Source organism: Pelophylax lessonae (genome assembly GCF_965119305.1).
Source record: "Pelophylax lessonae genome assembly, chromosome: 7".
Lineage (NCBI taxonomy): Eukaryota > Metazoa > Chordata > Amphibia > Anura > Ranidae > Pelophylax > Pelophylax lessonae.
In genome coordinates, this window is record NC_138774.1 from 163,913,711 (window position 1) to 163,928,463 (window position 14,753).

The 14,753-nt window shown below is 44.5% G+C and overlaps 1 protein-coding gene across 1 annotated transcript in view; it reads left to right on the forward strand.

Moving 5' to 3' along the window:
- Nucleotides 1-331: 331 nt before the first annotated feature.
- THOC2 (THO complex subunit 2) overlaps nucleotides 332-14,753 on the forward strand; it is a 282,137-nt gene continuing 267,715 nt past the window's right edge. Inside the window, exons 1-2 of the mRNA XM_082263317.1 lie at nucleotides 332-442; nucleotides 14,664-14,719. Of these exons, the coding sequence (XP_082119443.1) occupies nucleotides 378-442; nucleotides 14,664-14,719 (121 nt within the window). The 5' untranslated portion in view covers nucleotides 332-377. The remainder of the gene's footprint in view (nucleotides 443-14,663; nucleotides 14,720-14,753) is intronic.

A 14,753-nucleotide genomic window follows, 5' to 3' on the forward strand; every position in this document is an offset into this window, starting at 1 on the left:
AAGCGCTGTGAATACTTTCCGGATGCACTGTAGATACCTGGAAGATATTGCATACAATATAGTTCATTGCATACATTCTTCCCCAGAGTTTGTAAGAAGCGGGGGCATTTGTTTGGCATTAATATTTTCTAGAGGAGGTGAAGTAGGGAGAAAGTCTCAGTAACAGAGAAGAAGTGTAATGTCTGTGTATGTGAGGACACTATATATATTATATATACATCCAGGAAGATGTGAGCCCACTGATAACTCAGTCAGGGCAGGGATGAAGTATTTCATGGTGATAAGGCCTATTTCCCGGCATGCCTCGCTCCGCCCACCTCCACTTTGACCTCTGCTGATGTGCTAAACATCCGGGCTATCCGTACTATAGAGGGAAGATGGCGGCGGCAGTACTACCTGCTGATTGGATAAAGAATTGGGAAAAATCAGGAAAAAACGATTTGTAAGTGCTGGGGTGAGGGTCCGGGGACACGGAGCGGGCTCGGGAGGGGTAGATGTTCGGGGAGGGGGGCACTTATATCGGGGTGGAGCGGGAAGAGGTGACCCGGGTGGGGGGCTCCCCGGTTGGGGCGGAGAGGGCTGTGTGCGGACACACGTGGGACGGATCGGAGCTACATATAAGTATTGGCTGTGAATGGAATGATCCGATCCCTGTTCTCCGTCATGTCCGCCCGTACCTAGTACTGGAGGAGGATGATGGTAGTAGTAGTGGGGGGATGTTGTATGGTATTGTATTGCTGTGGAATGTATCGCACGAGGCCTACCACAGCACCCCAATCCAGGAAGAGAACATTGGCCTGATTTCTGCTGTGCGATGAGGACATTTACCCTCCATGGTGAATTGCAGTTATTTCAGTGACTTTCCCTTCTCTGGGGGCTCCTTCAGGACCATTGCAGGTAGGGTTGCCCCCTCATCCCTTTAAACCAGGACACATATTATTTACACAGGTTCTGGGGCTGATATAATGCATTGAGTTTAATTACCCCCCAATCAGCCACAGAACCTGTGTAATTAATGTGTCCTGGTTTAAAGGGATGAGGTGCCAACCCTAACAGGGGACATTTTTTCCTCTCAGACCCCCCCCCCCCTGTTTTTTAGGAAAATGCCCCCCCCCCCCCCCCCCAGGTGATGGTGCTATTGGATCCTGCGGGTGGCATAGCGGGCACAATGCCCATCAACTTCAGTTTTTACAGTCTTTTCCTTATTGCTCCAAATACTGTGCCCTACACTGACATCTGTGCCAAAGCTTGGAAAGACTGGCGATTGTTGCCGGATGAAGTTAGCGAAAGCAGTGCTTGGATGTTCACTGGCCGGCTCCAGGGAATGGTGCCAGGGGCAATGCCACCATAGGAGAGTAGAATAGATACAGAATCACCCTAGCTCTACCGCGTAATGGAATAAATATGGAACTGAGTATCAGTGCTCAGGCTTCAATTACTTCCAAGTAACAAGAAATGCCGGCACACGAATGCTTAGTTTTGATGCGATTTACTCCAGCAGGACAGCCGTATACAACATGGTAAAAAGCTAACGCGTTTTGGCTGTCACCTTACTCAGAGCTATGAGCAGGGCTGCTGTTTGAAAATCATGGGGCCCCATACAGTCTACCTGACAGGGCCGATAAATAAGGGGGGGGGGGGCGAGGAGTACCGCGCTTCAAAGGTGCATCTGTGCTCTTCTAAAAAAATTAGAGGTTTTAAGATACCTATACCTGACAGCGCGAGAATTGCACACATTTTATATCTACCTGACAGGCCCCCTCCCCCCCCGTCCGAAAGTGAGGATATAGATTTAGCAGTCCCTTTCTCTGCAACCTCAGCTGCACAGATGAATGAATAGGAAGCGCTCTGAGGCTTCCTGCTCATCACTATAAGAAGCATAGTGAAATGCAGTTTACTATGCTTCAGTGATGAATGGATACAGGAGTGATTGGTACCGGTCGCTCACTGTGTTCATTCAGGAAAGGAAGGGACCAGAAAATGACACATTTAACGGACCCTTCCCCTGCTCTCCATCCTAAAACATCCATCTATGTGTCTGCAGCAGCTGCCGGTGGGAGAAGGGAAGCCTGGAACATTGCGAGCGAAAGGGGCACATGGGCCGGACAGCAGATGGAAGAGACTCATGTACTAGAACCAATCCCCCTTACAGTGCAGCTGGAGGAGGCAGAGGAGTGTCGGTGAATGCACTAAGACATGTACAGCCTGACCTCCTCCCCGGGGGCCCCCATTTGAACTGATATGGCTAGGGCCCAGTACAGGAGTGCTGGCTATACTGCCTTATCAGCAGCCCTGGCTATGAGTAAAGCTGGATACACACTATACACATTTTTGATTATATTTTTTCCTTTAGATTTGCCAAAACCATATAATATGAGGTCAGACCTAAACACTTTCAATCTATATGCAATCAGGCAGGCCCGTCTGCTACATAATTGAAGGTAAATCTAAAGGAAATCTACCAACAAAAGTTGCATAGTGTGTATCCAGCTTTAGGCTACAGACGAAACACATTATGCGTTACCATTTTGCCATGTTGTATACTGCTGTCATGCTGGGATAAATTCGCATCGAAACGAAGCATTTGTGTCCTGGTGTAACCTTAAAATAAAAACTGTACCTGGTGAAAATTCTCTACCCTCGTCACTTCCGGTGCGAGTACGTCATTCATCAGCTGAGCCGATTCCCAGTGCGCATGCTCACAGCTTCGGAGGGTAGGAAATTTTACGGGGTAGTGTTTAACGTTACACCGTGTCATTCATCTGCTGTTACCCAAGATTTTTATTTTCATAGAGCCGCCGCTTTAACATTTTCCTGGAGCCGAGATCAGGGAAGTCTCACGGGTTGGAGACTAGATCATTTCATTTAGTGGCTGGGCATGCACAGTGGAACGCGTGGCAACAGCTGAAGAATGACGCTGTGTAACGTTAAAAAAACACTACCCCGTGAAATTCCCTACCCTCTGCAGCTGTGAGCATGCGCACTGGGAAGCGGCTCAGCTGATGAATGACGTACCCGCACCGGAAGTGACGAGGGTAGGGAATTTTTACGGGTAGGGTTTTTTCATGGAACACCTGCTTTTTTTGTTACTTGGCACCGTAGGAGAGTGTCTGGCTTGATTATGTTAGTCCAGGGATCGGGGCCACACACTGTTGTGAAGCCTGGTATAAACCATCAGGTTAGCAGACAAATTTCCGTTGGCTTTTTGCTGCATTCTAGTTTCATATGAAAAGTGAAGGGGTTACTCAACATATGAAAATTTTCATACGACTTCAGAAGTGATGTCGTGTGTTGAATTCTTCTGCTTTCCTTTCTGAGCATGCGTAGTCTTGCTCTTACAATTTCTTTTGGAAGAAAACTGTACTAATTAAGACCCAGTTCAGACTGTGGCGACACGACTTGCTGGGGTGACCTGTGAAGTCGCGGTGCACAGCGTGCACCACGACCTCGCCGCAACTTGTACTGACTTCATATAATTGAAGTCAATGCAAGTCACCTCCAGGTCGCCCCAAAGTAGTACAGGACCCTTTTTCTAAGTCGGAGCGACTTGTGTCGCTCCTATTAGAACAGGTCCTGTACTATTCAATGGCGGGTGACCGACCGTGACTTGTCAGGCGACCAAGTCCCCTGACAAGTCACGCTAGTGTGAATGGAGTCTTAATGAAAATCGGATGTTGTGTTCACATACAAATAAAATGTAAAAACCTGGACCTTCAATTTTTGTCGTCCGAAAAGTTGAAATCGGCTATCAAAAGCAATATGCAAACAATCAGAAAATTGGCAGATCGATTATCGTACGAAATTTTACTTGCGGTTTTTTTTATCCTGTGTACGAGTTTTAAGGGTTTGCTAACTGGCTTCAGCTCAATCTCCTACCCATCAGACACCCTTTTAATACGGGCTTAGATATGGGCCTCATTCACACCATATACACAGATGTGTATTTATGTATCTCTATCCAAGGACACAAAGAAAACAATTGTTCTCTATGTGCCCTGTTCACACCACAACACTGATATCCCGTGAAGGTTTTTTCTGCACAGGAATCTGCAATGTGTATGCAGTACGCTGTGCTGGAAAACAAAAACCTGTTGTAGTGTGAACAGGGCACATAGAGAACAATTGTTTTCTTTGTGTCCTTGCAGAGACCTACTAAATAAATATGTGCGTCTCTGCACATGGTATGAACAAGCCTATGCAAGTCAAATCTTTCCTTTTTTTTTTTTTCTCGTCAGTTTTTATGCACGTATGGTGTGATTGAGGCCTTGGGGACGATTTACACAAAATAAATGCGTTTCAAAGACTATCTGCATGCACTAATTGTTACATTCTGCTGCATTTGGGTGCATTCCTATGCTTTTTTGATGTACAGTTCAGTGCAGAAAAAAATGCAGAATGTTCTTCTTTTTTTTTTTTTTTTTCTTCTGTAACTGACCGCCCTGGTGTGAACTATGCCATTGGAAACCATATAACCTATTATCCATGCATTTGTGATGCAGAAAAAAAACTGCATGTGGTGTAAATGAGGCCAAAGGTAGGAAGTTGAGCTGAAGCCAGTTGGCAGATCCTTATGGCCATGGTTCACATTAACAGTGTGCGGCCCAGCTGCCTAGACTTTGCGGTGTTACAGAATGTCACTGTTTCTGCACCCTGTAAACTAATACCTGTACTATATTTTAGTACTGATGTTGGTCACAGATCTCTGCCAGTTTAGATCAGACGCAGCTCTGCTGTCTGCAGTTCCCTCTCCTGACAACAGTTACTTCCTGATCATTCTGGAGAGACAAGGAACACAGTAAAGGTGGTTGTAAAGCCTCAGCGTTTTTTACTGTCATGTATTCTATGCATTAAGGTGAAAAACCATCCTGTAATGCATTCTATGCATTAAGGTAAAACCCCCCCCTTTTTCTTACAAGAGCCTGATCTGATCCAGCGATGTGCATGAGTGCAGCGGCTCTAGCCACTGTCACTCTCTTCATTGGACAGATTGATAGCAGCAGGAGCCATTGGCTCCTGCTGCTGTCAGTCAAAAGCTGTGACACAGGAGTAGGGGGCAGGGCTACGTTGCGGTGTCTGTGTCAATAGACACAGTAGCAGGACTCAGGAGCGACTTTACGTGGGGGCACCTGAGAAAGAGGAGGGGTCTGGAGCACCCCAGAAGAAAAAGATCTGGGCTGCTCTGTGCAAAACCATTGCACAGAGCAGGTAAGTATAGGCATGTTTGTGGTGTGTGTGTTGTGCTTTTTTTTTTTTTTTAATGAACCTTTAAAATCATTCAAACTCTTATTAGACCCTGACATATCACTGCCCTCTACCAGGCGTGCGCTGTCACTGTGCAATATGCAGTTTTCTTATTTTTAATTCAAAATGCTTTTGTAAGACCATTTTATTCTGTAAGGTCTCTGCTAAGAAAAAAAAAAATACATAATGTTTGGGGGTTCTAACTTCTAAGTAATTTTCTAGCAAAAAATACTGATTTTTAACTTGTAAACAACAAGTGTCAGAAACAGGCCTGGTCCTTAAGTGGTTAAAGTAGAACTAAACCCTCCTATTTTTAAAAGCCACAGGAGCTGCCATTTTAGTCTATGTTCACACCAGCGATAAAGGCTGGAAATTGTAGCGACAGTTCTTGCTGCGGCTCCCAGCGGCGAGGTATAATGACAGAGGCCGTTGGCAGCCGCAGCGCTTTGAACGCTCTCTGCACAGACAGCAATCACTGTAGGTAAGCGCTGGCTGTGCAGAGAGCCGCCAGTGAGCTGCCTTTATGGTGAATGGGGCCGTTGGCCGCACCTAACCTGCTGGCCTCCTTTTACAACACATATGGTCAGTTATCACTTCAGCCATTTGATAGTTTGACAGTTTGGTTAATGGCACAAGCAAATGTGACTGTTTATTATTATTAATAGTATGCCTTGAATGTAACTGTTTTGGGAAACTGTGTAATCAATCAGTTAAGTTCTGCTTTAGTGCACCATGTGGGCCTACTAAGTCTGCACTACACAAGATTTGGTCCAATGTCTGGACAGGGAGCTCAGTAACACTAAGTTTTGATTATTTTATATATACAAACCCGATTCCAAAAAAGTTGGGACACTGTACAAATTGTGAATAAAAACAGAATGCAATGATGTGGAAGTTTCAAATTTCAATATCTTATTCAGAATATGACATAGATGACATATCAAATGTTTAAACTTGAAAAATGTATAATTTAAAGGGAAAAATAAGTTGATTTTAAATTTCATGGCATCAACACATCTCAAATAAGTTGGGACATGGCCATGTTTACCCCATGTTTCCTCTTTATGATGCGCCAAATGTTTTCTATGGGTGAAAGATCTGGACTGCAGGTTGGCCATTTCAGTACCCGGATCCTTCTTCTATGCAGCCATGATATTGTAATTGATGCAGTATGTGGTCTGGCATTGTCATGTTGGAAAATGCAAGGTCTTCCCTGAAAGAGACGACGTCTGGATGGGAGAATATGTTGTTCTAGAACTTGGATATACCTTTCAGCATTGATGTGATTTCCAGATGTGTAAGCTGCCCATGCCACACGCACTCATGTAACCCCATACCATCAGAGATGCAGGCTTCTGAACTGAGCGCTGATAACAACTTGGGTTGTCCTTGTCCTCTTTAGTCCGGATGACATGACGTCCCAGTTTTCCAAAAAGAACTTCAAATTTTGATTCGTCTGACCACACAGAACAGTTTTTTCCACTTTGCCACAGACCATGGCGCAGAGAAAACGCCTGCGCTTCTGGATCATGTTTAGATATGGCTTCTTTTTTGGCCTATAGAGTTTTAGCTGGCAACGGCGAATGGCACGGTGGATTGTGTTCACCATCAATGTTTTCTGGAAGTATTCCTGAGCCCATGTTGTGATTTCCATTACAGTAGCATTCCTTTATGTGATGCAGTGCCGTCTAAGGGCCCGAAGATCACGGGCATCCAGTATGGTTTTCCGGCCTTGACCCTTACGCACAGAGATTGTTCCAGATTCTCTGAATCTTTGGATGATATTATGCACTGTAGATGATGATAACTTCAAACTCTTTCAATTTTTTCTCTGAGAAACTCCTTTCTGATATTGCTCCACTATTTTCTGCCGCAGGATTGGGGGAATTGGTGATCCTCTGCCCATCTTGACTTCTGAGAGACGCTGCCTCTCTGAGAGGCTCTTTTTATACCCAATCATGTTGCTAATTGACCTAATGAGTTGCAAATTGGTCCTCCAGCTGTTCCTTATATGTACATTTAACTTTTCCGGCCTCTTATTGCTACCTGTCCCAACTTTTTTGGAATGTGTAGCTCTCATGAAATCCAAAATGAGCCAATATTTGGCATGACATTTCAAAATGTCTCACTTTCAACATTTGATATGTTATCGATATTATATTGTGAATAAAATATAAGTTTATGAGATTTGTAAATTAGTCCATTCCTTTTTTACTCACAATTTGTACAGTGTCATGTATGTGTATGTATGTATATGTGTGTGTGTGTATGTATATATATATATATATATATATATATATATATATATATATATATATATATATATATATATATATATATATATATATAAATAATATATGAAACCACATTCAGCCTAATTGATCATTGTTGAGACCAGTGTCCATGTGGATCTCAATGGTGTCCCTTTTGTGAGTCCTGTCTGAGGCAGCTGGCACAACCAACCTCATGGTAGGAATGCCCCAGGCTTATTTCTGCTATAGATCCTTTTGTGTGCGCTCACATGTGGCTGCTGCATTCCCAATACACAGAAGACATTCCTCTGCCAAGGGAAGTTATTAACAGCAGCTTTGGAGACTGTACCTCGGTGGGGCCCCTGTCAATCACTTGGAGTAGCAGAGCGCGTGACTGGTGTGCCTAGTTCTGGCTGTCTGCATGTCAGGGAGTGTCTTCACATTAGGGAATATTTATGAATGTAAGGTCTCATTTACATGTGCTTTAATCTCTGAAAAGTGATCCATGTTTGGATCACTCTTCAGAGAGCATTTTACAGGTAGTAAGGAGGCATTGTATTGCCTCTTATTTAACCCCATGAACCCTGCACTAGCTTGCTGCAACCACATGCATTTGTACACAGCATGTAGGGCACGTGGTTGTGGTGCATTAGCAAAGTGGCCCTATTCATTTGAGTTGTCGCATTCGGTAAGCACTATGACCACTGAAAGCAATAGGTGTTATAATCCTACCAAAAACCTAAGCATAGCATCCACAGCATGTGTACACCAACCACAAGGTGTAGTGGTTGGGGAGGACCGTGTGAATGGGCCCAAGCATACAATCCTTACACAGGATCTCAGGTACAGATTTTTTTTTTCTTTAATGCATCTGCACGCAGTGCAACTTTAGGCAAAACCTTTTCATTTTTGATAGTGTTATGGAGGGTTATAACCCCTGCAAGTATTTATTTTACCATCTGGAAGATGTCCCATACCCAAAACAGGAAGTTAAGGGAAATCCCTGGAGAGCATCGTTGTTTGTCACCAGAGCTACCAATGCCATTGGAATATTTCCTCTCTATTCCTGTTCAGGGGCACAGAATTCAATAAAAACCTGGCAGGTGTTTAAATCCCTCTCTACTCTATCCAAAACTAAAAAAAACACGCTTTTAGTTTCTTACATGTTTTTGTAAGTATGTATTTTTTTCTCTCATGAGCCTGCAGAGCATTGCATCCATCATCATTGAATCACGGGTGCATTGTCTGGCTTTTGCAGCCTCTTTTCTTTAGCTCTCTGCTTCTCTATACAGGTTGTGAGTTTCAGAGCTGCAGAAAGTGTTAGTGGACTGCAAGGGTGCTGATCAGCGCTCTCATAGACCCGTAATTATCAATGGACTATCTGTGGCAGATGGGACTTGTAGTTTACTTATTCACGGATTTCTGCGGCTGTGTGGGCAAAGCAGATTTTAAACGTGACAGTCTTGGGGAGGAGGGGGGGGGAGGGGGGAGAACCCCCACCTTCAATCAAAGGTGGGAGATTTCTGGTGGTAAAGGGAGGGGGGGGGGGTTGTAGCAACATGTTGATTCTAAATACAGATGTAACCTGTTCCTAAAAGTGAACTTCATCTTTAAGCCATAAGTGAATAAAATTCTAATGAAAGCCTTGCTCTGTGTAGATTTGTCTAAGCTCCTTGCAGCTGGCTTTTCTGCCAAGATTACAGGTTTAATGATGGTTATTTCATGAGTAATGGTTGCTTGATCTTGCCTAACAGTAAACTTGTCAGAAACCTGCCCAATGCAAACGGCACACAAATGAAAAAACAAAAAAAAAAACTTAAGTGGTTGTAAAGCCTCAAGGTTTTTTACCTTCATGCGTTCTATGCATGAAGGCGATAAACCTTCTGTGCTACAACTCCCCCCCCCCCCCCCTTTTTCTTACCTGAGCCCGATCCAGCGATGTGCACAAGCGCAGCTGCTCTCAAGCCGCTGTTTCTCTCTTCATTGGACAGATCAATGGCAACAGGAGTCATTGGCTCCCAGTGCTGTCAATCAAATTCAATGACACAGGAGTTGGGGTGGGGGGCCGCGCTGTCAATGGATGCAGCTGCGGGAGTCAGGAGGGAACCTGCACGGGTACCCCCAGGAAAGCCGCTTTCCGTGGGGGCATCTGATGAAGAGGAGGGGCCTGGAGTGCCCGTGAGAATATTCTTTTGCGCAGAGCAGGTAAGCATAGACATGTTAGTTTTATGACTAGAAAACAAGGGTTTACAACCCTTTGAGAGAAGTATAGGTTAATGCTTTTTTTTTTTTTTTTTTTTTAAGATTATTACTTAGCTAGGTGGTTGCAGCATCGATCCGATACTGCATCTGTTCCTTGGCGCCTCTACACTCAGAACCGAGCGATTGAACACTGCTGATCGCTCAGAGCTGGGCCCCTTCTCGTTCACTGGTGTGCTGGGCTGTGGAAGGGCTGTAAGCGGCTGGCTCAGGCTCTCAATGGCTCGCTGAGCTGGGTGTTTTCCAGGCACCTGGAGGATCCCGACTCCATTGTCACAGTGCCTGGACCAACTTCTGTGAGCAGAGAGTGGACTTCAATCCGCTCTCTGCTCAAAACGGGTCACAGGAGTGCCAAACGAATTGCACTCCTGTACTCCATAGAAGTACAGCTAAACGAGCTTTGGCTATACTTCTCCTTTTAAACTGTACATCCATTCTAGGGCCGTGTGCTTACATGTGTGAATTACTGACCTCTGACGTGGGTTTTTATGGATCTGAACACAGTGCAGGTTTACTCATCTTCCACTGTATGTAAAGAAAACAGCATTCATAAAAAATACAGTACTAATAATGCTCTTTTTGTGGCTTTGTGCACAAGGCCTTAAATGTACTATGTAAAGGTTTTGATTGTATGAGGTAACTGACTCTTAGAGGACATAATGTAGGATTGTACATATAGAGCACACATTCTACAACTGATTTCTATAAAGTGAATATTCTATCATTATGTGATGTAGATCTGTCCTTGTGTGGTGTTCTGTGCACAGTGATGAATAGAACTTAAACCTGAATGATCACTATTCTGAATGATTTTATGATTTGGGTGTGTTTGTATAGTCATGCTGATGAAAGCTGTTTTCTGAATGGCTTCTCCTGCTATTACATATCACTTCTCTTAGTTCTGTATTGCTAAAATCATTTATAAAATATAGGGATAGTGTGAAAATAGGGATGTTGTGTCTTCTTTATTTTGTGAAATTTAGCAGTGGTTTGTTGTGGTTTAGGCCCCTTTCACATTTGTGCGACTTGTCCTGCGTCTTGGGACTGCAAAGTTGCATGCCAAGTTGTACCCTATGATTTCCAATGAGTGTTCATATATGTGTAACTTCAAAGTAGTCCCTGCACTACTTTGGTCTGACTGCTGCAACTTGAGATCCATAGACCTAAAAATTACACAGGTATTGCTTCAAGTGTGAAAGGGGCCTTACCGACATGCTGCTAGTTCTTATACTTGTGTAAATGTAATAACTAGTGATGCACCGAAATTTCGGCAAACAAATTTTTCGGCCGAAAATGGGCTGATTCCATTTCGGCCGAAAATGGGTTAAAGATGCCGATATTAAAGATGGCCGCCACGTGCGCAGCGCAGGTTTCAAAAGACCCGCCTCTGGCCAGTGGCCCGCCTCCCGGTGATGTCACGACTGCTATGATGTGCATGAATGAACTAACACACCAGGCGGGTGGGCGAGCGGCCACTAATAGCTATAACTATGTGAGCGCTTCACTTCCCTATCAGGCGGGTATTTCCTCTGACAGGGAAGTGAAGCGCCCACTTAGTTATAGCTATTAGCGGCCGCTCGCTCGCCCGCCCGGTGTGTTAGTTCATTCATGCACAGATCGTAGTAGTAATGACATCACAGGGAGGCGGGCCGCCGGCCAGAGGCTCGTCTTTTGAAAGGAAGGACACCGGAGGAGCAGAGTGAGAGTAAGGAGATTGAATCCTTGGGATGGGGGGGGAAGCTGAGGCGAGCATACCAATGGTATTTTGTATTATGTAGCATGAGGGGGTTAATGTATTGCCACTGCTGGTCACCTATTGCATTATGCCCTGTACACACTATCAGATTATCTGCAGACTTTTGTCTGCAGACTTACCTTTTCTATGTAGTGCAAGGGCCTGCCGGATTGCATACAAATTGAAAGTGTTTAGGTTTGACCTCATATGGTTTTGGTAAGTCTGCAGACAAGTCTTCAGATAATCTGATAGTGTGTACAGGGCATTAGTGACCAACCAGTGGCAGTTAATTAACCCCTTTGTGCTGCATTAGTGCAACCGGTATCGGTGCAACCAGTGTTAACTAACACTAATACTGATTGCACTAATGCAGCACAAAGGGGTTAATTAACTGCCACTGGTTGGTCACTAATGCATGGCAATATATTAACCCCCTCATGCTACATAATACAAAATACCATTGGTAATTAAATTAACCACTTGCCAACCCGTCACAGTACATATACTGTGACAGGGTGGCAGCGAAACGTGTACGTTGCTGCCTGTTTTTGGTGTATGCCCCTGTTCTATTTTAAAATTATTTGGGGGGGGAAAAAGGTTTTGGTTTTCAGCCAAGGGCATCCTGCATTTTCGGTTTCGGCCCAGAATTTTCATTTCGGTGCATCCCTAGTAATAACACCTTGCTGCCCCGCCCTGGCATCCCTTTAACTGGACTAGCATCCCTTTAACTGGGCTATTATGCAGGGGGGGGGGTGGCTGGAGGGTCTGCTTGTTCACATGACTGTGATTGTATATCACTGTGATTGTATATCACTGTGGTTAATTGATGGGAAGACAGCCTAGGCTCTCTATATTGACTGGGAGCGGACGTAGACAGCTTTCTCTTGGCACAGAAACCTCCTATGCCCATGGATGCTTATGCGCAGTGTGTGGGCATTGGAGCCCACCTTCTTTGCCATTGCCCATACATGTTACATGGGCAGCAAGAAGTTAGAACTGAACTGATACTCCACTTCAAATGCAATTTTTTTTTTTTTTTTTTGCTAAGCCTAAACCTACCCCAACCCCCATTCTAATGCCCCGTACACACGTGCAGATTATCTGAAGACTTTTGTCTTCAGATTTACCTTTTCTATGTAGTGCAAGGGCCTGCCGGATTGCATACAAATTGAAAGTGTTTAGGTTTGACCTCATATGGTTTTGGTAAGTCTGCAGACAAGTCTTCAGATAATCTGCATGTGTGTACGGGGCATAAGTCTATACTATCTCTCCTCTGTAAAAGAAAAGATATCTATACTTGCCTATTCTGAAGCCGTTCCTGTCCAGTCACATGATTGGGTCCCAGTACTGGCATCAGTCTAGAGGAGAGGTGCGAAAATGGCTGCAGAACCCTGGGTGATGTCATTTAATAGGGTTACTATGGGGCATCCGTTGTTGGCTGCCCCCCCCCCCCCCATCCTCTACACTGAAGCCAGGTCTGGGACACAATTATGTGACTTCATAATAGGGGAGTATAGACCTCCTTTTCTTTTACAAAATCGTTAGAATAGTCTAAAGCCTGGTACACATGGGCCCAATGTCGGGCGGCATCAGCTGCTTCAATCGAAACCATCCAACGTTCAGCCCTTGTGTACGGCAGCCGGTCCTACTGACCGTTTCCTGGTCAGCTCCTGTCAGCCATCTCAACCAGCACCACCCTGTCAGAACACAATAGTACAGCAGGGAAGATCGCTGTACTAACATCTGATTGTTGATACAGCGGCTCCAGCCTGAGCTGTCAGTGTTGTGTTTTTTTTTTTTTTCTTTGAACGAAAGAAAATAGTGGTGTGTGCAAGGCTGAGAATGGGGGTGGAAGTAGGTTTAGGCTTGGTTTAAACCTAACTGGAATTTCACTTTAAGTGAGCAAAAAACACATTATTTATCAAATTGTGTGCTTTCAGTGCAAATGAGGGATGTACTAATTTCAGTATACCAAAGAATGTCATTTTCTGTGTGGATAAGAGCTCCTTTACACATGGGGCAGCCTTTGCCGCTCATAGTGGCCACCCCCCCCATTCCTGCTACACAGGTAACTGACTGACAGCAGCAGGAGCCCATGGTTTCATTGCTCAGTCTCTCATGTAAATCCAGGAAGTGAGGAGAGCGGTGCTGGAGCAGTGACACAGAGTTAGGCTGGCCATACATGTTCAATTTTCTTGTACAATTTTCTGTTAGATTTACCAAAAACCATATAATATGGTCAAAACTTAACAACACTTTGAATTTTATCCAATTAGGCAGACCCTTGTACTACATAGTTGAAGGTAAATCTAAAGAAAAGTGTAAGAAAACTGTATAATGTATGGCCCAGCCTTAGTTTTTCCTATTATAAAAAACGAACATGTTATACTGACCTCCTCTGTGTAATGATTTTGCACAGGGCAGCCCAGATCCTACACTTCTCCGGTCCCTGGCAGAGCTCCTGCCCCCCCCCCCCCCACCTGAGCGCCCCCACAGCAAGCAGCTTGCTATGGGGGCACCTGAGCCGTGCCACAGCTCTGTGTATCCATTGAGACATGGAGCTGCCGTTCGGCCCTGCCTGGTCTTTTTCCTGATTGGCTAACTGAGTTTGATTGACAGCAGCGGGTGCCAGTGGCACCGCTGCTCTGTCTCAGCCAATCAGGAGAGAGAGAGAATCCCCGACAGCTTAGGCACTCATTGACATTGTTGGATAGAGATAGGGCTCAGGTAAGTATTGGGGGGGGGGGGGGCTGAGATGGGCTACTGCACACAGAATGCTTGAAGATAAAAAAAAAACCTTCTGACTTTACAACTCCTTTAGGTGGTTGGGATGGGTGGGGTAAAAAATATTTAGACTTTAGTACCACTTTTAGTTGCTCATAGATATAGTTTCATGCACCTATTGTAGACATTGCTGTCCAAGATCCATTTCATAGAGTAGTGATTGGACAAATTAGAAAACCTTATCTGATTGCTGATCATTTTTTCCCTATTAACTTGGCCCTGGAGGTGCTGTAAAGCATGCCTTCCTCTGCCTACTCAATAGACTTAAACACAAATAAGTCACTTGATTTGACTGATATATGGGGCACTTTATGCTTGTTTCTTTGAACTGATTTAATAAATGACTGTTGCTTATCTCCTATGTCTTAAACCTATTTAATTCATTTTTACAGCATACAGTTGTGTCGCAGCCTCAGTGAAAAAGGACAGGAAAATGTGACCTTCAAAGGTAAAAACTATACATATATTTACATTTTCTAACA